We start from the raw sequence: 26,199 nt of genomic DNA on the forward strand, positions 1-26,199 counted from the left end.
ACAGCCCCGCTCCTGCTGCCAGCTTGCAGCAGACCACACTTCCTCGCTCACCGGCAGGCACTGACTGGCCATCTGGAGGACCAGGAGGGTGTGTGTATGTGTGGCCCGAGAGAGAGAGAGAGAGAGACCTTACGTGTATTGTTGTTGTTAGCATCTGGTGCTAGCTAGCTGTGCTAACGGATATAAGGAGCTGTTTAAATGAAAACAGAGGAGCGACATTTCGCCACAACTGCGCCGAGCACTTGACTTTATGCAGGAAGCCAGACAGTGGGACATTGTAGAAAAGTCAGCACACTCAGCACGGATAGTGCGCGCAACATGATTGCAGCGTCCAGGCAGCTCCCGTTCGAGCATATGCCTTGAGTTGCACATAGCTCCAACGATCCATCACACACACACACACACACACACACACACACACACACACACACACACACACACACACACACACACACACACACACACACACACATACACACACTAGTGCTGGGGGGAAATGATTATTTTGAAAACGATTAATCGGGCGATTATTTGATCGATTAGTCGACTAATCTAACGATTATTTTTCTGTTGTTCAATTTTCGTAATGTAAAAAAAACGTAATGTAAAAATAATTTTTTTCACGATACTGTGTCTCAGGGGATCTTAATATTTAAGAACCTATTAATGTGTTATACCAGATTAACGGAAATAATCTCAGGTAACTGACGATACAAACCATGTTTACCAAAACAAAACACAAGTCTCACAAGAAGCATCTAAATGACCCCTGAGCGAAAAATGCTAACGGACATTGGCACAAAACTCAAGATAAAAGTACCCTTATTACTTATCGTAGCTGCACATACAATATATCCGATTAAAGCTGAGACTCCATAGATTATGTAGGTATATAGTATCATCACTGAGTGATCCGGACTCGCGACAGGGGAAGCAAATACAGTCATCACAACACGTACCTTTACAGAGCTTCTAGGGAGATCGTCTCACCACCGTAGCTGTCAATCTGATCAAAAGATGTGTTCAATGGCATTAAAATGAGAAAAAACGCGGCTGAATCGGTGAATCCATAGGTTTTTAACGTCTATGTATAAAAAAATGATTGAATTTATAATCCATAATTCCATTTTTATGTAAAAATCGGAGAGCAAATGCTAGCTGCTAATGGTAGCCACCACCGTTTTGGACTAACTTTAAAAATATTCCCATGCTTTTGAAGACCTAGGGCGAGATGTTTTCGTTTTGGGGCTTCGTGCGCAATCCTGTGAGGAGGAGGTGGTAGCCGTTTCAGTCTCCATTGTGTTTGAAGTGCGATTGCGAACTGCTTGTTGCTTTGGGTGACCCACGTGTGTGTAGCGACGCGGAAATATGTCGTTGACGATATTTTGAAGTCGACGCGTCGCTACAGCATTAACACACACACACACACACACACACACACACACACACACACACACACACACACACACACACACACACACACACACACACACACACACACACACACACACACACACCATTTGTATTGTATTATTGTATGAGAGAGGTTCCAGGTTGAATTGAGGCAAATATTTGTAATGTTCAGAGGTTGTTGTGTTTAATATTCATGAGAATATTTGTCATTGTTCAAATGATAATAAACATTAGCATAAAGCATATTTGTCCACTCATATGTTGATAAGAGTATTAAAAACTTGAAAAATATTCCTCTAAGGTACATTTAGAACAGATGAAAAATGTGCGATTAACTATGGACAATCATGCGATTAATCGCGATTAAATATTTTAATCGACTGACCGCCCTAGTAAGAACTAAAGCTATGCTAATGTACAAACTACATAACAGTCGCATGACTTAACGTCAATACCGCTAAGCTAAAGGCTTTCAGACAAGACAATGGAGCCCCAAAGTCCTAAAATGAAACTCTTTCACGGGTTTAGGAATCATTCCTGCACCACCCTGTCAAACCTGCAAAATGCTAGTTAAATATGTAATTAAAACAAATGTTAAAGCCTTTATATTTTCTAGCTCTTCAATTCCTACCTATCCTCTATTATTGTATGTTTTGATATGTTTATGGCATACTTGTCAGCAGAACCACCTCTTGGAGATTTACAGTATTGTCTCTATCTGCGTCTCCCAGGCTTTCTCTGACTTGAGAAAGTCTGTGCACAGCATTGTGCTGACATCAGGAACCCTGTCACCAATGGGCTCGTTCTCCTCTGAACTTGGAGTGAAGTTCACCATCCAGCTGGAGGCCAACCATGTTATCAACAAGTCCCAGGTCAGTAGGTTTACCGATGACACTGAGCCACTTGCCACCTTGCAGTGGATATGTTTTGTGACTGTTCCAAAACAAAATGTAGCTGCTTGATTCATGGATGTCTAGCTTAATCATATAACTCTCTGATATCATAAACCTCCATCCTCATAAGTCATTGATATCCCTAAGCATCCCTAAAGCTCCATCTCAGAAAACGCTGTATGATTATCTCCACTTGTCTCAGTAATCTTGATATCCAGGTCTTAAAGGGGTCCTATGCTTTTTTGGATTTTCCCTTTCCTGTATTGTTATATAGGTTTCTGTGCATGTTGATAGTCTGGAAATCCCAATGTTTCTGGCAAACAGACACTTTTACAATTGATGCTGCACATCTGTCACAGTGCCAGTTTTGTCCAGCAGATGTCACAGTTTAACCATTGTATTGCAATATGTTAATGTACTGTATCTAATTCCTGGAGATATTGTTGTTTTGTCCCTTAATAATCCCTGGATGTATGTATTATGTGAATTATATTGGTGATATGACATTTACACTGCTAAAACTCTCTATTCAGGTTTGGGTGGGCACTATTGGTTCAGGACCCCAAGGCAGAAAGCTCCTCGCCACCTTCCAACACACTGAAACGTACGCCTTCCAGGACGAGGTGGGGGCGCTGCTGCTCAATGTGTGCCAGGTCGTGGCCAAGGGTGTACTCTGCTTTCTGCCATCTTACAAGGTAAATATGTAAATACACCACTAAGACATACTCTACTAAAACAGGAAACATATGCTATATAGGCACTCAGTACAGATCGCGTTCACACCGGAATAAGTACCTGAGGGAGGATTAGGCAAATGAAGCCGCTGACGTCACTTCTTCTTCTGCTTTGGGTTTACTGGCAGGCCGCAAACAACTTCACGGCGTATACTGCCACCCGAAGTCCCCCAGCCAATCAGAAATAGGAACCTTATTCTCCCACGAAGGTACCTGCTCTCTAGCAGGGACGGAAAAGGGGGTAAAAAGGTTCTCATGAACTAATTTTAGTTCCGGATTTTTTTGGTGTGAACGCAACATTTCGGAACTATATCGGAACTAAAGTGGGAAAAGTACTGCGGTGTGAACGCGCCTTATGAAATAACTGGTCCGATAGGAATCAATGTGTCACATGGGCCACTTTTATGCCCCGGCCACACGAGGACGAAAACGGTCATTTGCGTTACTGTTTAGTGTCATATAGACCGTTCGGCCACACGAGGACGACCGAATACGGCACTAAAGGACTGCGGAAACGATAACGGGTCCCAAGGTGGATAGAACGGCATACGCAACGCTCTGGGGGGTCAAACCGCTCCGTGTGTACGCCCTATACGATCATTTTCTGATAATGATGAGGCAATAGCCCCGCCTCTCCCCACCTCTGCTGCTCACCCCCGCGTCAAAGTAAACTGCACACTGAATTTAGATTATTTATCTTTCTCTCGATATGGACATAAACGCGAGTGAAGTCTAATCTGACAGGACGGAGACACCTCTCAAACTACCTAAACTAGTTATAAATATATTTATTTTTACTGTCGGCCGGGTCACTCATTACTGGATCAGCTGCTGCATGAGACAGACACTGACGCTGTCCAAAGAGAGGGAGGAAAAAGAGAGGCTCCGTGTATTTTTATTATTATATTATATAGAGTCGTATTTCATTTGTTTTAAAGCTCAATAAATAACAAAGAAGACCTTTGACCGGCACTTTTATAATTTTGTCGGTAGATTTAAACTTTAATTCACGTTGACTGGCGAAAAACTCTGCCCGGTTCCCTCGGCCCCCACCGCGGGGAATAAACAGAAGGGCAACCATGACAACCATGCTTCTTCACTGCTTTTGTGGAGGAAGTTACAGCGCCACGTACAGGCTCCTGCATATGTACTGCAGCTTCTCCAGCGGTTGGAGCTAAACGGAGCTGTCTCGTGTGGGCAGACACTATCCGGATAACTATTGCGTGTGGACGGAAGCTTGTTTGCGTTTGAGTTAATCCTATGCGTTTAGCCGTTTTCGTCCTCGTGTGGCTGGGGCATTAGATAGTGTTAATACATCTCACCACTACATGTTCTGGCATTGCATTGGTTAGCTATTTTTGGTGTGCAGCACATGTATAGAAAGTGTAAATATTATTATAAAATATTTTGTAATTCGCAGTTCCAAGCTGTTTGAGAACCTGTGTGAAACAATTGTTTTATTAGGAGTTAATAAAACAAACAATCCAACAAAAGGGATTTGTATAAAACACTTCAATTAAAAAATAAATGATTGTGCCAGGTTATTTAGACTAGCTTATGATTCTGTCTCTATCTAACAACCTCATCATATTCCTTTTGGTTTGGTTTTTCGTCTTTGTTTTGCAGAAATAGAGACAAAGTGTTTCTCACATAGCGAAAGCGCATATTCATTAATATGAATGAGGTGTAAATGTGTCGGACCTTGGTATCGTGGTGTTCCACATTAAAAGCAAACATTTAAAAAGCAAGAAAGATACATTTAGGATATACTGTGTAGATAAATGAGATGAAAAATGTGTAATAAAGCCATTATAACGCATCAATACAGAATGCAATACAAAACAGTACTAAGTACCCTAAAAATCAGCATTCTTAGCAATGTGTTTGCTATTGTACGGCATTGCATTCATATGACAGAAGATACTTTAAGCATTTTTTTCTGATCAGAGTACACAAGCATTTTTCAGAATATGGTTTCATGCTAAGTTAGTGATTAGGTTTGTTTTAGAAATGTGCTTTGTTGTATAACGATCCATAAATGAACATTATTAAAGGTTGTAAAAAAGGAGCAAATAAATAACTTTTAAAACTATTTCAAAAATAATAATGAAAAAATAAGAGAAATGTTTAAAAAATAAGCAAAAAAATGAATACGATAAGAGACGGACACATTTCTCTAAAAGCCAAACATATGTGTGGTACATCAGAATGTATGGTGGTTGAGCTTTACAGTTATTAAATAGACTGTGATGAATAGACAAATATACAGAAGTGTGCAAGATTTACAGTATTGAAAATTAGAAATGGATCACAGGATGATTGTGATCTTTAAAGATGATTGGTGATTTCATAATTTATACAAAATATCTACTGCTGCCATTTTCTTGATTGAGGTGTCACTGCCCCTCATGCTACCTACATCCTTATACTGTGGTTGTGTATGTTTGCAGTTAAAACCTACATTTCCACATCCTACCACTGGGAGGAGCTAAAGACCATAACTTTGAGTCATGTCCTGTGTTTTTGTTGTTTGAAGGTATTTCTATTAACTCGGCTTACACAACATTAACCCTTGTTAAAAAGCCTAAACTAGATTCCGATAGATCGCACTGCTCAGAAGCAGCTGTTGTTGGTGTCCTATGGTACAATAGATCACCATTACTAATCAATGGAGGTACTTGTCAAGTACTTGTTCAATGCTGTCATCCTCTTGGAAGTGTATCCTCTTACAGTTAATGAGGGTGCTTCTTAGAGCGCACTCATAGACACTTTGTCCCCCTTTGTTTGTTATGCGTTTTTCTTCATGAATAATGAATATCCACTGTGGCTCAGTTGTCACATTAGCTTACTCAGGGACAAGTGGATTTCATTTTTCATTGTGTTTGTCCACATTGCACATGTGACCGGTAACTTTGATCAATTAGCAATGTCTGTCAAGGAGCATACATACTGCTGAAAATATTTTACAATTGAGTGAAAAGTCATTACGAAAATACTTTTTGTGCCAGAAGGCGCCTTTATTTGAGATGCAGTGTTGAAAGAGGAAGACATTGCCTAAAATGTTCGGCCGGCTCTGGAGTCTAACCCACTTACTTGGCAACTGACAGTGCATATGGGCCGCCGGCTCTATCCACTGAACTATCTGGCGGCCTAATAACCCATTTTTTAACCCATTGTCAGCAAATGGATTATGCATCGGATTATAAAACTATATTTAAACTAAAAATGCCTCTCCTCTCCCAATTTGCATTTGAATCAAGGTTAGAGGTTCCTTTTTAAACAAGCCTTAAAAGTTTTGTATAGCCAAGCATTTAATCACCACCATTATAACATATTGTCCAGATACAAGTCTTTACGTTTTGAAAATCTTAGGTTTTTGAAAGTCGTGTATAATGTGATATAGAATATGTAAAGTTGTGGAAATTAGCCAATAGCTAAATCTGGTTTAAATCATCTCTTCTGTCTTTGAGATAAATGTTTATGCATGGTCCTTGTTCAATAAAGACATCATAAAAATGGTTGCTTTCTCCAGTAATTCACAGAAAAATAAAGAAAGAGTATAGAAATCTGAAAAATCTAATATTTTGAATGAGCCACACATTTTGTTGTGCTTTCCAATATATGAATATGGTTAATATACATTTAACATCTTACTATTTCTAAATGGATTGGTTAAGTAACATTTTTGTCAGCAGTGTACAGAAGTCCCCTTTTCCTAACGCTCTGTCAATGCCTCATTACTTTATTTTTAAGGATTTTGAACTTCTGAAGTGAACTTCTCTCTTGCTGTTACAACTGGAAGTACTGTCATAGAGACCAGGCATCAATAACAAACTGTTTTGCTGTGATGAATGAATCTCATGTAAACAGGACACATTTTCCATAAAACTGGACCTTTAGTCGTGTTTTGCCCTTGGCACGTATAGTTTTTGCCTTTGGCATATTTGTGGGGTTTGTGTTCAACTTGTATTTCCACGCGTCACATTCAGTGATCATTGGTTTGATTCCATTTCGCTCTATTCCTCTGGCCTTGTTTCCCTGCTATCCAGTTGCATTTCTGATGAATCCAAACAGTGAGGGAAAGCTAAGACTCGAGTTGTTTTCTCATTTTACCTTCCTTTTTGTCAGCCTGTGCTGCGAGCCGAGGAGCGACTATGAGCTGCGGGATGTTTTTTTATTATTGATAGCCATGTAGGAGTCTCCTATCTCTCTCTCTCTCTATGCTGATGCATAAATATTTAATCTGCAGTCAGCTCTTAAAGATGAGGAGATATGAAGGGCTGGGGTATTAATTGGAGCCCGTGGAGGCCTTGTTGGTGCCGCTGAGTCCCGTCTTCCCTCTGGTGTGTGTGTGTGTGTGTGTGTGTGTGTGTGTGTGTGTGTGTGTGTGTGTGTGTGTGTGTGTGTGTGTGTGTTTGTGTGAGCAACACAGAGTACAGGTCATCTTCAGACATCTCTGTTCAGTTTGTCGTCTAAGTGATGACTATCAGTAGTAGTGTAGCGGACCGCAGTTGATCTGTGATCCATGCAGATCTCCCCCACGGTTTAATTACACAGCAAGGCTCAACGCTAACTTTTAAAAGTGGTTGCCAGGCTGGCAACCAGGCATCAGCTTTTGGTTTCCAAAACTGAAAATACGGTTGCCATTTTTAGTCACCTTATATTTTAAATAATTAAGATACTATAGTTATACATCAACTTAATAATGAACATGTGACACAAAAGAATGTTCAAATGCTTTACAATAAGTAATTAAAATAATTATTTGAAACCTAAGTGGTAGTAAACTTGTCCACCCTCAATTGCTGGTATACAAAATACCAGTAGTGCAGCTGTTGTCCTGTTCTTCACAGATCCCTCACAAATGAATTGAGCAAGTCACTAGTTTCTTGGTCATCCATTGTCTCCCTTTCAAATGTGGGTTTTCTTGACCTTTGTGCTGACCCCCACCATAGATCCATTGGCCCTTCAGCATTGAAGTCTTGATTGTGGTTCTGTCATTGGCCAGACTAATACATTTCTAATGTTAAATGAATGAAAACCATTCACAGTTAAGAATTAGATAATAATTATTAATGCTGTAAATTACCTTTAATATGTCTAACTATATTTAAAATGTGTTACCTTTTTATAGAAGTGATTATATTTGTAAGCCAATATTTTCCTATGGTAAAGTTTCGTTTAGCACTTTTATTTGGGTAGTAATAAGATCGGGACTCTTATTTTGAAGGAACTTTTACCGGAAGTGAATGCACAACGGAGCAGAATGTACATATATATTTCGCCTCCCAAGACTTTACACATTTCCTCTTTGCTTTTCATTCGGGTTCATCTTGCGCTTTATCAGTTGAATCACTTTGAACATCCGTTTGAGATGTTGAAGGGTTGGCCGAACTTTTTACCCCACAGTCAAACAACTTAATTTGCTTCGCCATTTTTTGTAAATCAAACACGGCGCACCGCCCACGCGAGTAAACGTGCATCGCTTTCTGGCTCCGTAATCACATCAATGCACGTGTAACTTAAGTATCAGGTTCCGACAATAATTAAATATCACTCTTAATACAACAAATATTTATCTATTTTGGGGTGCACATTTAGCTGTTTGCTGTCCTTATTTCTTTATGTTAAAAACTGGTTGCCACTGATGGCAACCAAAGGCCAAGAAGTGGTTGACATTTTTTCGGAATGGTTGCCAATGGCAACCTGGCAACCGTTACTGTCGAGCCCTGCACAGCTATCATCATTGTGTGAAGTAAAGTTCTGCTGCCGATCGAAGGCGCAGGTACATTATAGTCCAAATGATTCTGAATAAAGTATTTTGGTGCTGCATAGATATCCCGGGCTACAAATCGTATTCTACATACTTAATAAAATATCTTTGTTTGTTACAGATCCTTTTAAAAATCACAACATGATCATTTTAAATGATAATGAGAATAATGAATCATCGATCCCTCCAACAATGTGAATCATATTGCAATAGCAATATTCATCAAGGTTATCACAATTCATTATTTTTTCCTAATTTTGCAGCCCTGAAATGAAAGTTTAAAGGTGAAAACATGTATGTGTATGTACAAGATGGGGAATAACGACCGGTTTAACTAGCTCATACTAGCTTAAAATACACAACTAAAACAATTAAGGAAACGATTAAAAAAATGTCTAAGCACATTTAAAAAAATAAATATGCCAAAATGTGTTTCCCAACCTTTGAGTTGTATATTTTTATGCAAATAACCACTATAGATGTAATAATATGAAGGTAAAATAATAACATCAAGAATTTTTTCAAAGATTTTCTTTTGTCGGCCGTCAGTTTCTTTATTTCAAATACAGTTAAAAGAGAGAGATAGAGGAGAGGACATGCGTAACAGGTCGAATTGAAAACCCTTACATACCCGTACATTGGCCACCAACTCTTCAGCTGATCTTTCCAGTGGGCCTATGTTAAGCATTTCTCATTGGTTTAACCTGACTTTGATGCTTGGGAAATTATTTTTAGTATCAGTGGTGCGCCTTCAATAGCACATTTTAGTTTGTTTTTGCGAAAAATAATCCTGGCCGTGACTCCAAAACGAAATACGATTTGAACCCTGAGTTTGAGATGTGTTGCACTCCTTACTATCAGCCTCTTACACACAGCTGTATCAGGGATAGACAGAGAGAGCTCGGCCGCACAGGCCTGCAGGGTCAAAGGGTTTTACCCCTCTGCCTTCACACACACATACATAAACACATAAAGTCAAAAGAACCCCCTTCTAAGATGCATTGGCACTAATAAGTGCAATGTATCTTTTTAATAGCAGGTAGAATGACAACACAAGTAGTAATAAAATGAATCTTAATTGTTGTCAACAATGCCTTTTCGGGACGGTGTTCGGGAAATTAGCTTTAACTAATGTTGTCTTTTCACAGCAATAGTGTTGGCACACTGCAGTCAAAATAGTTCAAAGAAAACTCGAGAGAATGTTGCGCATTAGCACACAGCTCAATAAATGTATTTTTTAAGAAACACAGACACAAAGTATATGCTTGTAATCACAGTCACAGTCACAGTCACACACTTTCCTACAGAGCCTGCACCAGTGCTGTGGTTTTGTAGCACTTTAGCCTCAACAGCCCCCCAGTTAATGCCCATTAAAACCACAGCGGGCCCTGCCGTCTGGTCCCAGCCGCCAAAAGAAAGGGCCCGGTGCTCCACTGGATAAGGGGACAGATGGTTTATTAAAAAAAAAAGGAAAAAAAAGCATGGTTTTGCAGAGGTGAAAAGAAGTCGGGGAATACAAGATGCTTTTAAAAGAGATTGAGACAAGGGCCATTAGGTGATGTCGCCTCGCTGTCTGTGTGAAGACGCACCCAGCGCTGGCGCCTGGGCTCCGCTGCGCGTGTGTCAAGTCAAAGTCAAATCAGACTGCAGAGCGAACACCCGCCAGCACACACTCCGCTCTTAGGGATCCGGAGCACCAATCACACAGCTCCTTAAGTACTGAGGCTGTTTCTGTCTCTGTTTGGGAGCATATTAGATTCATGGGTCAATTTGCCCAGTGTAGCATTCCCTACTGATTATTTTTAGAGCTGAGGTGATGTTTTATTTGAGTTTTTACAGTGGAAACTTCAGGATTACTGCTGTGTGACTAAGAGGGAGCTTTTTATTTTTAGGTTTAGAGTTTCAGGCTTAACAGGTCAAATGTAGCCTAAGACATCTCCCTTCTTTGATACCTCTTTTAACCAGACTTCAGAGCGTTACACGTATAATTAAACGTAATGTGGAAACTTTAGAGATGAGAGCATTTGTATTAGAAGGAATTTATGGCTGCCCCCATTGATCAGTTGGTTATTAGTCACTTAACTATTTATTTTCTTAGTTTTAATAATACAAAAAGAAACCTTATCTCCGCTACCTAGGTCAAAGATGTGCTTGGGAAATGCTTGTTTTTCCGACCAAAAACATGTAATTACCATCCAAAATCAACAGAAAAAGGAGAAAAATGGCAAATGCTCAAATTTGGGCCACTGCAACCAACCTTTGATGTTTATTTGATGCAGAACCTAAATTATTTATCTGTTTTTAATATAAAAGAAGCAACTATTTGAGTCTTTTTGGAGCGAGTGGTGAAAATACACAGTTGAAAAACTCTTTGGAGGATGTCATACTGATCCAATGAAAATTATACAACGGCTGTTGGTGATATGTTGTCAGAAAAAAACTGATTTTCTTGTATCATTTTTGCAGGTCACCCTTGAAAAAGAGATATTTTGATCTCAAGGGGCTTCACCTGGTTAAATAAAGGCTACAAACAAACAATAGTAATAACATTTTTAATTTTCAATTAATTTGATTGACACCCTATTACATTTTGCCAAGTTATCTCACTGTTATCTAGGGGTGTAACGATTCACAGAATTCACGGTTCGGTATGTACCTCGGTTTGGGGGTCACAGTTCGGTACAACAAGAAAAAACTAAAAAAAGTCCCAAATGCATAATTCCAGGTTTGTTGTTATTTATTTTTGAACAGTAGTGCAAGTTTCAATATAAAAATTACATTTTGAATAATTAACTGTATTACACAGTTAAAAACAAACCACAAACAGTACCACACACACTTAGATGGCCATATTATCTATAATGGCTGATGTCAAACAAAAAGGTTTCATCAAGCTGTAAAACTAAAAAGAATGTCTTGAAAATATTACAAAATAAATAATAAGAAAGTGTTTCCAGGGCGCATAGCCGTTGAAATATATATGCCAATAGCTTCCGTTATTTAGTGGGAATATTGATACAGCATTCCAACTACTTCTTCTACGCATGAAATTCTTTATTATTCCGCAGGGTTATTTTGGTCGTCTTCTTCTCCCACATTCCACATCGCAGAAACTCTGTTTAAACATCAAAACGTTCAGCTCTGTCGGGAATCGATTGCTATTACTTTTCTCATTCATAACTTTCATAATTCCAGAGATATATCCCATAATTCATCACATTTTTAACATGGAAGTCAATGGAGAAACTCTTCAGACTTGAAGAATCTTCATGCAACTTCAACTGCTAACTGCTCCTTCATACTTTCACTCAGAAACCTCATTCCAACTTTAAAATGTTACACATCTTTCTGACATTATTCGTGTTACACAACTTTTAAATCTGATTCGTACTTTTAGAGATATTAAACATTGTTCAGACCTTGGTAAAGAGGCTTTCTTCAGATTTGGAGTGGAGGACAGATTGAAATTCGCCTTCATATTTATTTTTAAACCTGCCATAATTCCCAAACCCTACATTCCTGAGACATAATTTTACATGAGAAACGTAGGAAAACATCTCGTAGCTTGAAAAATAAAAAATAATGCTCTTGAGGGCATGAAGTGACAACAACTTTCAACATGTCTCCATTAAACCCCATTGTAAGTTCAGCCTCATCTTTCCCCACCACAGCAACCTCCTCTCACTGATTACTGAACATCACCATGGAAACCTTTGATCTCTGGATACTTCGTTAGCTCAAATATAAACACCTGTGTCATGGAACACGATGATGTCATAACTCCAACTGACATGCTCAGAGCACCAAACTTCAGATAATGGTCAACACAGCGCTACATCAAATCTGGTGTTACGTAATGTGGTGTTACTATGGCAACGCATCCCTCGCCATAAAACAGCAGCAAACTTCAGATAATGGTTAATGGTCCTGTCCTCAACAGCTCTATGTAAATTATGGGGTGTCATCATATGCCATTTCCGTGGAAACGCATCCCTCGCCATAAAACACGATGTCGCTGTAACTCCAATGGACACGGTCCGATTGTCCCCCAAACTTCACTTGTATATCACCGGTCCATGCCTCAACAGCTCTACGCCAAATCTGAGATCTCACCATATGCTGTTTCCATGTTCGCCAAAAAACACGATGTTGTCGTAACTGATATGAAAATGGTCAAAACACCACCAGACTTCAGATGACAGTTAATGGTCCAGCCCTCAACATGTCTGTGCCATTAGTGAGTTTTCCTCAAAAGCTGTTACCATGGCAACAATTCCTTGCAATAAAACACGATATTGCTATAACTCCTATGAAAATTCTCAAAGTGCCACAACTTCACGTGTGCTAACAGTCCAGCCTTTTAAGACATCTACGGGACAGTTTTGAGATTTCTTCAAATGCCGTTGCCATGGCAACACAATACCATGAAACACGGTTTTCTTATAACTTCAGTGAAAATGCTCAAAACAGACCAAAAACTTCACAGGTTTGGTAACGATGCAGCCATCAACATATCTAAGCGTATTATGGGGTGTCATCAAATACCGTTAACATGGCGCCAGATCATTCGCCATCAAGTTCAAATATTCTGCTGCTTTTCCAAGCTTTTTTTACTTTATTTTCTTCTCTCATCACACATTCAAGCCCCCAGTGTCCATGTATCATTTCAATCTAAATTCTTCACTTTCTTCTTACACATTACATTTCAGCATAGCAATTCAGCGTCAGCTTTTCAGCATAAAGCATTCCCACTAGCAATTTATTCAGGAAATGCATTCTCTAGTTTCTTTTGGTATCTCGGCTTTCATGTCTATTGGCTTCTTAAAAGCAGCGGGGATCAGCTGTTGAACTGCTGTTGTCTTTTGCCGGGCTCCAGTGATTGGCAAATCTGGCTGATGCCTTCTGATATGATTTAGCATGTTTGGCATGTGTTACCATTAGCATACTGCACCGCTGTCGAACAACGCCGACATACCCTCCTTGTCCGATCCACCACTCGCTCTCCATCGTTATTGTAGTCCACAAGGAACCCGATATTTTTCCACACAGCTGATTTAAAAGAAGCAGGTGGGTCTTCTAGCTCCTGTGTGTTATCTGAAATTGCCATACTAACTTGTCTTCTTCTTGTATTTTGATAGTTTTGTTGTGTTTTCTTCTTGTTCTTCATTTGTTCTTTAAGGGCGGCTGGCAAACAGCTTTTAGGCGCAATACTGCCCCCTAGATTATATATAGTGTAATGGATACTGCCCTGAGTGACAGACTTTTTTCCCACTGATAAAAAAAGGCGTATTCGTCGTGTGACTGCATGTGCCGAACCGTGACGGTTCGGGATGAATACGGATACCGTTACACCCCTACATTCTACACAATGTTTTATTAAGGAAAGATCATTTTATACACAAATAATAACACTGTATTTATATACTTGATATATTATCAAATAGGGATGAGACAAATGTCCAAAAAATACACCTTATAACCCAATCAGTTTAGTTTTAGGGAATAGGAAGGCCTATAACAGTGTCTTCTTCTGTAGGCAGTAGGTGGAGTTACTGCTGGGTTGTGCTCCCACCTGTGTGGCGGGGATGTGAGCAGCAGACGACAGGAGGAGAGTGGCAGGCCAGAGGTGGCAGGTGGCTTTTTGCCACTAGTCTTGGCGTGATGGTTACTGTGATATTTTGGGGCTAAATAATTTAAGGTGCAACAACACGTCTCCCCTCGCCACCACGAAATGTGGCTCCTGGCTGCATGTTTCATTAATGCCGTCGCCTCCAAAGCTCTCCATAATTCAGCAGGCACTAGAGGAGCTGCGATGTGTCGCCACACAGCTCACTGACACCGGGGACACGGGGAAGGAGAGGCCGGATGCAGAGGAGGTGAAAGATGGGGAGATAGTTACCAGGGATTAGAGGGGATGTGTAAAAGTGCAAAGTGAAGACTACAGTTCACTGCTTCTCTCTAGTTGTTTCGCCACATTGTCTCAATTGGCAGAAAGATCTTCCCCACTTAACCGTGTCACTGGCAAGGGCTGAGCATAGCACCTACCATGCCTGGAAAAGGCGATGAATTATTCAAACCTTGTTGTGGCTTCTTATGTGCTAAATACTGCTCATTCCCATTTATGTTGCCTAGCTGTGCTTCTTTTTAAGAACTGGAGAGTATAGAATACATTCCCTTTTTTAAATGACCACTTCAATATCTTTTGAGACAATCAGAACAATAGATGATGTTTTCTGAAAAAGGCAATGTCTATTAATCTTGGTAAGTAAAGGTTGTCCTAAGTTGGTAAAACCTTCCTATGCACTAAAATGATCTCAAACCCTGTATCTACATAACCAAAGTCAGTATACTTTATTTATCTTGGGGCAAATTGGGTTTTAATGACGGCTTTTTGTTATTCAATACAGAAAATAGAATTAATAAATGTATAGTTATAACACTGTTATTTCTCGCTTAAACAAACTTATTTTGTGTGACTTTGTTGTTTTAGAGCGATTTTGTATTCATCAAAGCTGCACAATAACACAAACCAGCGAACGTTGAACTTGCACCTGAGTGTAGATTGAGATTATTTTTGTGCTTTCCGACGACAAGGTAAGGTGGTGACATTTTTTTAATAATAATAGTTATTTTTTTCGGTAGCTAAAAAACGTTTTTACTTGCTCTCCCAACCACACCAGTAAATTGGCTTGCTCCCATGCTGCCCCGTAATACACCGACTAAGGATACAAACCTCATACAACCCCAGTTCAAAAAAAGCCCTTCCGTTTGAATACCAGCTTCCTTTGTTTTTTTTGTCTTGAAGTTATACAAAGAGGTGTGTAGTTGAGCCTGCATATTGACATTTCATAGCCCAGCCTGTCAGCTAAACACCCGGTCTGTGTCAGATGTTGTCCCTAAAATATTGATGAAGGTGCTCATGTCTATAATTTTGGTGTCTGTAATTTCTGTGTTGAGTGTCTAACACTTGCATGGCTGAAAGCCTTTGCTGAAGGTGCTGAAAATGCGTATGACTGCACAGTAAAACGCTCTAGTTCACACCCATGCAGTTCGAGTTATCAGACCAGTCTCGTGATGTACAGTACATGGCCTATATTAATGCTGACTGGGGCGGTAAAGTAACACCTTGGTTGAACATAGTCTAATATGAATGGGTGAATGGTTTAAACCCACTTGGAACCAGCTTTTGTACATATATTTCCTTTATGAATTTAAAATGAGAATTAGATTTGGAACATTCCCTGTTCCAAGGACTTGACTCCAGGGTGTAAATTACTTTTATGTGTGATTTTTTTAAATTCGTTTATCTGTATATTATTTTTGTTTTCCTTTTTAAAAGCATTCTCTGAATAAATTATACCTTTATTTATTTGGATATTTCCATGTTCTTTAGATATTCAATTTAATTTTGGACCAAGTTTTGTGGCTTCATAAATTGGTAGAATACTGTGAGGTTGACATACGATGTTATTTAAAGTCACTCAAAGGGCTCCTCCATGATGGCATTTACTCATCCGCAATGACCTTAGAATGTCTATTTTCATTATTTAGAGGTTCACTGTTTATCTTTTGGGGGTTTCCCTTTCCTGTAGTGTGTTCTATAGGTTTTTGTGAAATGTAAATGGTCAAAGGCTAAACTCCCAAGGATCTCTTCAGAGGGAGTTTCTCTCTCCTTTTTGGACTCCTTTTTACTTCTGTAACATAATGACATCACTATGTTACATGTGCGCTTCTATTGGCTAGCTCTCCAAGACATTGTACGTGATAGGCTAAAGGGGGGGGTCATCTATCTCTAAGCGGTTGACCAATCTGGGCTCTGGTTTCAGACAGAGGGTGAAAAGAGGGGCTGCAGCACAGGCAGTATGAGAAAAATAAAGACCTTTTCAAACATTAGAGCATGGAAACATGTCACAGTAGAGGCACAAAATAGAAATATGAACCTGAAAATGAGTTTAATAGTGCCCCTTTAAAGAGCCTGTGACAGCCTCCCAACAACTGTTGTGCAATGAAATATTGGGCTACTAGTCATCTCGAACCGTCAGTTTAAAAAAGAAGTTGCGATACCGTTCCAATAAATATCAATAATTTCGAACATCGCGGGAAATTCCTTCGACTCATTTTGAAGTTTTGGGGGAAGCCGGAAGTGACGTCAATGCGGGAACGCTTCACTGTGCGGCGAGAGAGCCAAACACGGACAAAGTGTGTTGTCATGCGTAGAAATGTTGAATTACTGAGTTTAGGCACGTTAATAACGTTGTAATGAAGTTGACTACAGTATATTCATATTTGTCAGTGCTTTCATGTCAATTCGGCAAACATAAACATAAATGATCGTGGTGAAGATGAGGATTAAATTAGGATTGAAAATCGGTAGTGAGAGCTACTGAATTTCCTCCCGTCGGATGTGATATAAAAACAAATCGATTATTTTTGTAGTTGTAAACTCAAGTGGATGAAACTACATTTATTAGTGCTTTCATGTCAATTCGGCGAACATATGATAGATTAAATGATCGTGAGAATGATGATTAAAAATCGTTTGTTTGAGCCGGTCTGCATTTCCTGATGAGAAAACAAACCGATGCTTTTTGTAGTTGTAGTACACCAACATGGATTAAACGTGTGGTTTTTTACCACAATGTTGGGGAAATTAATGGATAAAATGCACGGATTATTATTATTATTATTCCCACTCCGATCGGGACACTAGGTCCACCGTTTCCCCGCAGCGAGGCTCCCCCCGTTGACAGTTTACGTGGGCTGGGTGTAGTGGCAGACTGGCCATCGGGACGAATCCCGATGGGCCGGTACCGAAGTGGGCCGGTCGGATAAGTCACTAGCACATCCCCCACTCCCCCCGTTCACAACTTACTAGCGGTACCGAAGTGGGCCGTTCGAGAGTCCCGGGATGATTTTAGTCCCAGTCCACCACTGGCTACATGACCGTATTATCGCCCATATTGACGCACCTAATTCCTAAACTTCTAACAGATACAACATAAACCGATCCTTCAGCCTCATATGAGCTCTCAGACACGTTCAAAATTAAACTGTCATCGCTGTCTGAGCTTGCTGCTGTGTGCACCATCGTGCGTTTACATGCAGATGCTGGGATCCTGAACGGTGCAGCTGGAGCGCTGTGCCCGCAATGACGTCACACATCATTTGGCGGGATTTGAAGAATCCCCGAGCAGATCCAGAAAATGGTCAACATTGAAGGGCAGATTAATGGTTATCAAAGTACAAATATCCAAAATCAGTTCAGTAACGATTTTCAAAGGGACAATATTTACTAAAATTGATGGGTTTGGATGATGGGGGAAACTCGTGTCACAGGCTCTTTAATGTAAAAAATCCAAGAAGTAACCTTTAGCTTCACTTTTAAAAAGAATAAACGAGTGGAAACATGATATGGGTAGTACAGTCAAATAGAGTAGAGATTAGGGCTGTGCATCTTCACTGGTCTCACGATTCGATTACGATTATCCTGTCAACGATTCCCGATGCATCACGATTCATACCAATGCGTTGCATCCTCAATTTTCTATATTACTGCACATGGCTTATTTTTCATCAATGCATACATGCAGTAAATACATATGAACTCTCTTTTTATTATTTAGAAAGTGCTTCAGAAATCAATAACATAAATGTCTTGACATTCATTTATAAACCAAAATAAATGAATTGTATAGGTCTAGCCTCCCTATATCTGTGTGTGAAGTTGTTCCATCCTCAAAAACTTCTAGCAACGGTCTTCTGTTAAAAAAAGGACACTGAATGTCCTGAATGTGGCATCACACACAGGACTTGAGTCTGAACACAGCAGACAACAGGAGTATTTACAACAGCATATAACAACTAAAATACTGCATGTGGGTGCACACTTACATTCTCTGTCTTACTGTTACATAAATCCCATGAATGTATGAGACTAAGTTAGCTTCATTATATCTCAGTGATTAAGTGAATAATAAAGTTTCTATCGGGTCACTATCAGCCTGTCACTCATTATTTTCAGGGAGGGGGCGGGGCTTGGAGGAACGGAGAGGAGACGGTGATCGCGGAAGCTTTTTTCCTCCTATCTTCACAAACTTTACACACGTATATATCGTCTGAAAATTGCTAGAGGACATTCATACTCTGCAATCCAAGACTTAATTAAATCCACCAAAAACCTGACATGATTGTAACGCGATTATTTTTGAAAAACATAAATCTCTGAGCCGCAGCGACACGGAGTGATTCAGAGCGGGTCCTTCTGCTGTTGGTTCTGGACTGGTGTTCTTGTGTTGGTGGATAAAGCAGACTGCTCCGTGTTTGGTGTTGCTGTGCCGCTGTCACGTCTGTTCCCTGATCTCTGCGTCACCGACCGATTTGATATTAAAGTGACAGAAAAAAAAAACGTTATAGTAAAGCCGCGGCCGGAAAATCAGGAAGCAACGTTACTACGCTATAACCGATTATCTTCCGTCACTGCATCGTCCACGTCCGCATCGCAATGCATCGTAGAAACGATTATTTTCAACACCCCTAGTAGAGATATGATAATCTTGGCTGCAGGACACTTCCCTTTATTCTGTCTTTACCAACCCTGTTGCATTTTATCAGCAAGAGCATTTTTCCTTTATACTCTTCGCCTCCTGGAATCGGCTCCTTTTCAAGTGCAGCCTGGCAGATAATGGCTGTTTTGTTTAGTAGTAGATCTGCCTAAAGTACATAAGATAAATTATTCATCTGCTGCTCAAGATTGCACTGGAAAGCTATTCGAGTACAAACAGTTTACTGAGTTGAAGACGCACGTAAGGGGGGTCCTTGTCGATGTAACACTGCATATTTAGTGAATGTGCCATGTTTTATTGATGGAAACGTCCCGGGCTCACTTGCTTTAGGAGGCACCAACCTGACGAAATCTTCCCCATGCTTCATTTCACCACTATGAGGCAATCACACTGGCATGCAATAAATGATCAATGCTCTCATACGGTCTCATTTCCCTGGCCGCCATTCTTGTTGTCCTCTGTACCGCACACAAGCAGCAGAGTAAAGGCCGGTTCTGCTTTGTGCGGTGTTTTTAAGGAACACTGGAGTTGGCTGATGCAGGTAAACAGAATCAGTGTTCTGTTGGGGACAAAACCTCAGTGAATACTCTCCACCTTCCTCCCATCTGTTGACTGCATTAGGCTCAGGCTTTACAGCTTGACACTATTTGCTTGTTGAGAAGTTTTCTGCTGACGACAAGAAGAACTTCTCCTTGACCCTTCTAACACATTTCCGAGCCAGTGAAGCTGCTCTTTGATTATGAAGCCATGCTTATTCAAGGATATGATCTGCGCAGCACAGACATGAGTGGGGCCAGGCTAGGATGAGGGCTTTTAGATCAATGTGCCTCCCTCGAGAGCGGCTGACTTTTTGCACTAACAATAGTACGGGAACAGTGATTTTATTACTAAGGGGGTCTAAAAGCTGTGTGGGGACACGGGAGCAAACATGGGTAGCTAAATGCTTCCTGTTCTTTGCTACAAGTTTTCAGACTTAGTGTCATGATGTATATGATGGAACAGAAATGCTCTTATTCGAACAACCTGGTATCTATTGAGGGTACGTTACAGCATTATTATGGGGGGAACAATGGAGATTGTTTGTTGGGCTGTTTTAAGTGCTGATAAAATACGGGTGACCTACACTTATACACTTGATGCGGTGCCTTAGTGCATCCTGTGTAGTAGAAGACATAGTTAATTAATCACTCAAGGGAAGTTTTCACTTTTAGTATAAACAGTACATGCATTAGCATGCAAACAGGACCTATACACATAGGCTCCAAATACACATGCTCAAATGCATGCTATTTATGGAGAGCTGTCAGTTGGTTTGTTAGTGCCTTGCTCAGGGACACATTGGTAGGACCCAGGAGAACCAAAAAAAGTATATACAGTATGTATGTGTATATCAGGGTTTCCGTTAGCCGGTAATTACCGTTTTTTAGCTGGTAACATTTATTAAAAACCGGTAAATTAAAAACCTGCCGGTCAAAATGTCCGGTAATAATTAGGGATGTTCCGATCGATCGGCCGCCGGTCATTATCGGCCGATATTCACTGTTAACACTAGAGCCGCCAACGGGTCAATTTTACCCGCAGCTGTTTTTTGATTGTATGTAACTTTTTTTCAATAGAATATTAAGGTCTACTAGTCCGTGACTTTTCCTGAAAGTGTGTTATGTAGCACCCTCTGTTGTTAAAAAATTTCAATATGAAGTCGGATTGAAAAAATCACCCATAAAATTGCCATTTATACTAGGGATGGGAATTTGAAAGCAAATGTATATTCGAATATTCGACCCCCCAAAAAACGGTTAACCGGTTAACCGAAATGTACATATCCTATAAAAAAAAAATTCCCAAAAAAAATTCCAAAACGTTTTTTCCCAAAAATTGTTTTCAATAACTTTTGGAAAAAAATAAATACATGTTCAAATAAGTATAGAAACCAAGTCAAATTAGTCAAAAGTATTGAACTGGTGATCACAGCACTCTACACCGCACTCACTAACCTGGTCGAAATATTTCCACACTCCTTTTTCACTATTTTTTTTGTCTGTTGTGTAGGACTCTTCTTAGAGTGTAAATAATTACCGGACTATGACTGGTAAAATATGTTGAATAGCGGCAAAACTAAATCTCTCCTGTCAAAATGTCTATGTACTTTTCCGCCACACACGGTTGCCAAGCAGCGCTTATTGTTGTTTAGGCTGGCCTTGTGTCGCGAGTGTTGACAGGGGGCGGGGGAGCACCAGGGGAGCACGCTCATTAACTGTTAGCGCCGGAACCTCGCAACGGCTGCGGAGCGCATTTGGGCATAAGATGAGGTTTGAGACTGCGTGATCTGCGTGTAGGGAGGGGCAGCAGCCATATCATTAGCTAGAACTAGCTAGATCTGATGGATTTGGACATAAACGCAAGTGAAGTATAACCGGACGCGAGAGAGAGAGAGATCAGCACCTGCAGCTCTGCCCGCTGTGAGGGATCGGTGAGCGGAGCAAAACACACCTTTAGACGTCACCGAACACATTTAGCTATGGCACTGTCGTACACATTGAATTATTCAATTTTATAATATGTAATCAACTTAGGCATTCCTCCCAAAAAAAATAAAACAATAATACAAAAATTAATAACTCATATTCGAATACCTGAATAATTATTCGAATACCTGAATAATTATTCGAATACCTGAATAATTTTGAATATTCGATTAATCGTTCCAATCCCTAATTTATACCTATATCCGCCAGCGGGTAATATTTACCTCATAGAAAATGCAGCGTAAACATGACATGTTGCTATAGCAACGCCTTTTGTCTACTGCGGTTCCTTATAGATAGAGAGATAGATAGAGAGAGATAGATAGATAGTTATAGAGAGAGAGAGAGATTTGTACCTAAATAAAACACAAGTCTAACACCAAGCGTTTAAATCAGCACTGGTAGCGATATTTTATGCTTCATGCTATCTGCACAAACTATATCATATGAAAAGCTGAGAGTCCACAGATTCTATTGGTATAAGTTTCATCCCTGTGCGATCAAAACTCACTGTTCTACATGATAAATAAAAGAACATTGTACCTTGAAAATTAATAGCGGGTACATTTGACCCGTTGGTGGTTTTAGGTACACAGCGACCTCTGGTGGTTCTAGTGTTAATAGTTTGATCGGTGCTCTCTATAAAGGCCGATCAGGAGAACTGGATCTGATCGATATGGATAAACGCGAGTGAAGTATAACCGGACGCGAGAGAGAGATCAGATCAGCTGCTGAGTCTGACGGAGACATGCAGCTCTGCATGATCACCTGAAGCCCCGCCCACTGTTTAGCGAGCTGCTTGAGAAACTGACGGGCTGTCAGGAGAGAGAGGGAGGGAGAGGGGAAAAGAGATGATCCGTTTCTCCCTTGTTATTATTCAAAGTTAATGTAAACTTTTGAATAATGTACTTTATCTACTACAAGTAGTTTGTTTGAATGTAATAATTATGTTGTATGTTGTTTGTGGAATAATTTATTGAAAAATTCATCAGAATTTTTCGATCTGTAACGATTATAAACTAAAGCAATATAAAAATGACTCCCATTAACTGAGTTTTAAACATCAGCATATCCGGTCATAGTCCGGTGATTACCTGCTAATGGAAACTCTGCTACACAATTCTTATTATTATTATTGAAACATGATCGGTAAGTTTCAAATTTGTCCGGTAAAAGGAATTCTGTCCAGACATTTGAGAGCCAGCCACTCGGACAGCTGCTGCAACAATCGGTTTGCATAACCAAAGAATTTCTGCACAAACTGTCAGAAACCGTCTCAGGGAAGCTCATCTGCATGCTCGTCGTCCTCATCGGGGTCTCGACCTGACTCCGGTTCGTCGTCGTAACCGACTTGAGTGGGCAAATGCTCACATTCGATGGCGTCTGGCACGTTGGAGAGGTGTTCTCTTCACGGATGAATCCCGGTTTTCACTGTTCAGGGCAGATGGCAGACAGCGGGTGTGGCGTCGTGTGGGTGAGCGGTTTTCTGATGTCAATGTTGTGAATCGAGTGGCCCATGGTGGTGGTGGGGTTATGGTATGGGCAGGCGTATGTTATGGACGACAAACACAGGTGCATTTTATTGATGGCATTGTGAATGCACAGAGATACCGTGACGAGATCCTGAGGCCCATTGTTGTGCCATTCATCCACGACCATCACCTCATGTTGCAGCATGATAATGCACGGCCCCATGTTGCAAGGATCTGTACACAATTCCTGGAGGCTGAAAACATCCCAGTTCTTGCATGGCCAGCATACTCACCGGACATGTCACCCATTGAGCATGTTTGGGATGCTCTGGATCAGCGTATATGACAGCGTGTTCCAGTTCCTGCCAATATCCAGCAACTTGGCACAGCCATTGAAGAGGAGTGGACCAACATTACACAGGCCACAATCAACAACCTGATCAACTCTATGAGAAGGAGATGTGTTGCACTGCGTGAGGCAAATGGTGGTCACACCAGATACTAACTGGTTTTCGGACCCCCCCCAGACCCCCCCAATAAAGCAAAACTGCACGTTTCAGAGTGGCCTTTTATTGTGGCCAGCCTAAGGCACACCTGTGCAATAATCATGCTCTCTAATCAGCATCTTGATATGCCACACCTGTGAGGTGGGATGGATTATCTCGGCAAAGGAGAAGTGCTCACTATCACAGATTTTTTCTGATTTGTGAACAATATTTGAGAGAAATGGTTATTTTGTGTATATAGAAAATGTTTTAGATCTTTGAGTTCATCTCATGAAAAATGGGAGCAAAAACAAAAGTGTTGCGTTTATATTTTTGTTCAGTGTATATATAATATACCAATGCTGCCCCAGACACAGATGAAGGTCTCGTACTGCTGCTGCTGTGCTAACTTGATGTTTGCACTACAGCTTCAGTTTAGCGGCACAAAGCTGCTAGCCATGCTAGGTCCCTTGAATATGTGTTCACTATTTCAAGGCAATCCATCCAGTAGGATATATTACAGGAGGATCAAAGTGATGGACCAACTGACATTACCTAACACGCTTACTCTGATTAATTGAAGATATGCACTATAATACATAGGCAACTGCTTCACTATATTATCATTGATTACCCCTTTTCACTAATTAGAGTTCTGTTCTAGTTTAGTGCTGGTTCTAGTCTGGTTTACAGTTGGTTGAACTTGAAAATCAAAAAATGTTTGGGGCTGAAGTCTAATCCAGCATCTATATTTACACGATACCTCCTGTGATTTGTTCAGATGCTCGACAAGCTGCGAGACCGATGGATCAACACAGGTCTTTGGGAGAAGCTCGAACAGTGTAAAGCTGTGATCACAGAGCCCCGCGGCAGTGGCAAGGGGGATTTTGATGAACTGCTGCAGACGTACTACGATGCCATCAAGTACTGCGTGGAAAGAGGTGAGACCATTAAACATCATACTGACTTTTAGACCTGCTCATGGTGATGATCTATTTTAGTGCATACATAGTAAATCTGATCATAATTTAAAAATAGAATAGTCATTTCACAGTTCAACTCTATATAACTTGTCATTTATAGTGTTTTATATACTGTGGTTTCTTTGTAATAGATGGTGCACTACTAATCGCAGTCTGTAGAGGTAAAGTGAGTGAAGGACTAGACTTCACTGATGACAATGCCAGGGCTGTGGTCACCATTGGAATTCCCTTCCCAAACATCAAAGATCTCCAAGTAAGTAAAATCACAGCAGGATGCAGATATTCTGCACAGGGGGGAAACAGGTGAAACAGTGGTCTTTGGTCCAAGCAAAGATAAAACAGCATTCCTGCAGTTCCTTTGAAAAAGTATTGAATTAAGAAATCTAAGAATAAGGCCTTAATTGGTTATAAAAGACCTAAACCAATGATGCAAAAGTCAGAAATGTGCAAAGATGTGAGTAGCAAGATTTTATGAATGCATTTGTTAATGATGCATTGTAAAATCTAATTAAAAAAAAGGTTGGGGAAAATGGCAAAAGTCTACGGTTGGGAGAATTGTAAATTGTAAACAAATAATTGCTCCATATGACATAAAGGTCATTTTACGAGGTCATTCTACACTTAAATACTTGTGTAAGTGTAAGAGTGCTTTAATCAGGACAAAGCCTCAGCTCAACAATGTCTGCATCAGTTTATATACATGATTCACAGTTGATCAACTACTCTCGACCAATGTGGTGAAGACCACTCATGTTTGGTCTCTAACCAATGCAATAGCTGTACAAAAGCATCATTAAATAGTACTGAGTTTGGAAAAGAAATTGCAGTCCGCTACTTCACTTTTTTGGTGATCGCTATCAAACATTTTGAATACCATGAACACAATAATATATCTCACAGACATCGATGCACACACACAAAACCACACCAAATAAGAGCATCGCCTTTTGGTGATCCGTAAAATAAAATCCCAAAGTGATGCTGCTGTGTGTGCCCTGTCCTTAGCAGATAAAGTTGACCTTTAAGTTTCCCTGTCTCCCCGCCTCCCACCTCTCCTCCCCTTTACTCCTCCACATCCTGCTGTCAGGGCACGACGAAGCTTTCACTAACCTGTTCTGTCAGTGTGGCCAGACGTGGGGGTGATTGAAGCTTCCCGGACCCCTTCACCTTAGCCAAAGCTGTCAGTCTCACCACTGTCAGTTCTCAAGGCATTTCGTCTTCTTTTATGAGATTTTTTTTAAACGTTGTATTTTGTCATAGTACTGGTGTTTAGGTACATAGATGGTCATATAAGAGTTATTACCCCGTATAGTTTGACCATAAGAAATGTATTTATTAGGATCCCAATTAGCATTAGCA

General features: G+C 40.3%; 1 protein-coding gene across 4 annotated transcripts in view; it reads left to right on the forward strand.

Moving 5' to 3' along the window:
* Window positions 1-26,199, forward strand: part of brip1 (BRCA1 interacting protein C-terminal helicase 1) — a 60,466-nt gene that overhangs the window by 21,148 nt on the left and 13,119 nt on the right. For all 4 annotated transcript variants that reach the window (XM_034231627.1, XM_034231629.1, XM_034231630.1 and 1 more), the window contains exons 13-16: window positions 2,145-2,285; window positions 2,840-3,001; window positions 24,639-24,798; window positions 24,972-25,093. In XM_034231627.1, the coding sequence (XP_034087518.1) occupies window positions 2,145-2,285; window positions 2,840-3,001; window positions 24,639-24,798; window positions 24,972-25,093 (585 nt within the window). The remainder of the gene's footprint in view (window positions 1-2,144; window positions 2,286-2,839; window positions 3,002-24,638; window positions 24,799-24,971; window positions 25,094-26,199) is intronic.

Source organism: Gymnodraco acuticeps, unplaced genomic scaffold (assembly GCF_902827175.1).
Source record: "Gymnodraco acuticeps unplaced genomic scaffold, fGymAcu1.1, whole genome shotgun sequence".
Lineage (NCBI taxonomy): Eukaryota > Metazoa > Chordata > Actinopteri > Perciformes > Bathydraconidae > Gymnodraco > Gymnodraco acuticeps.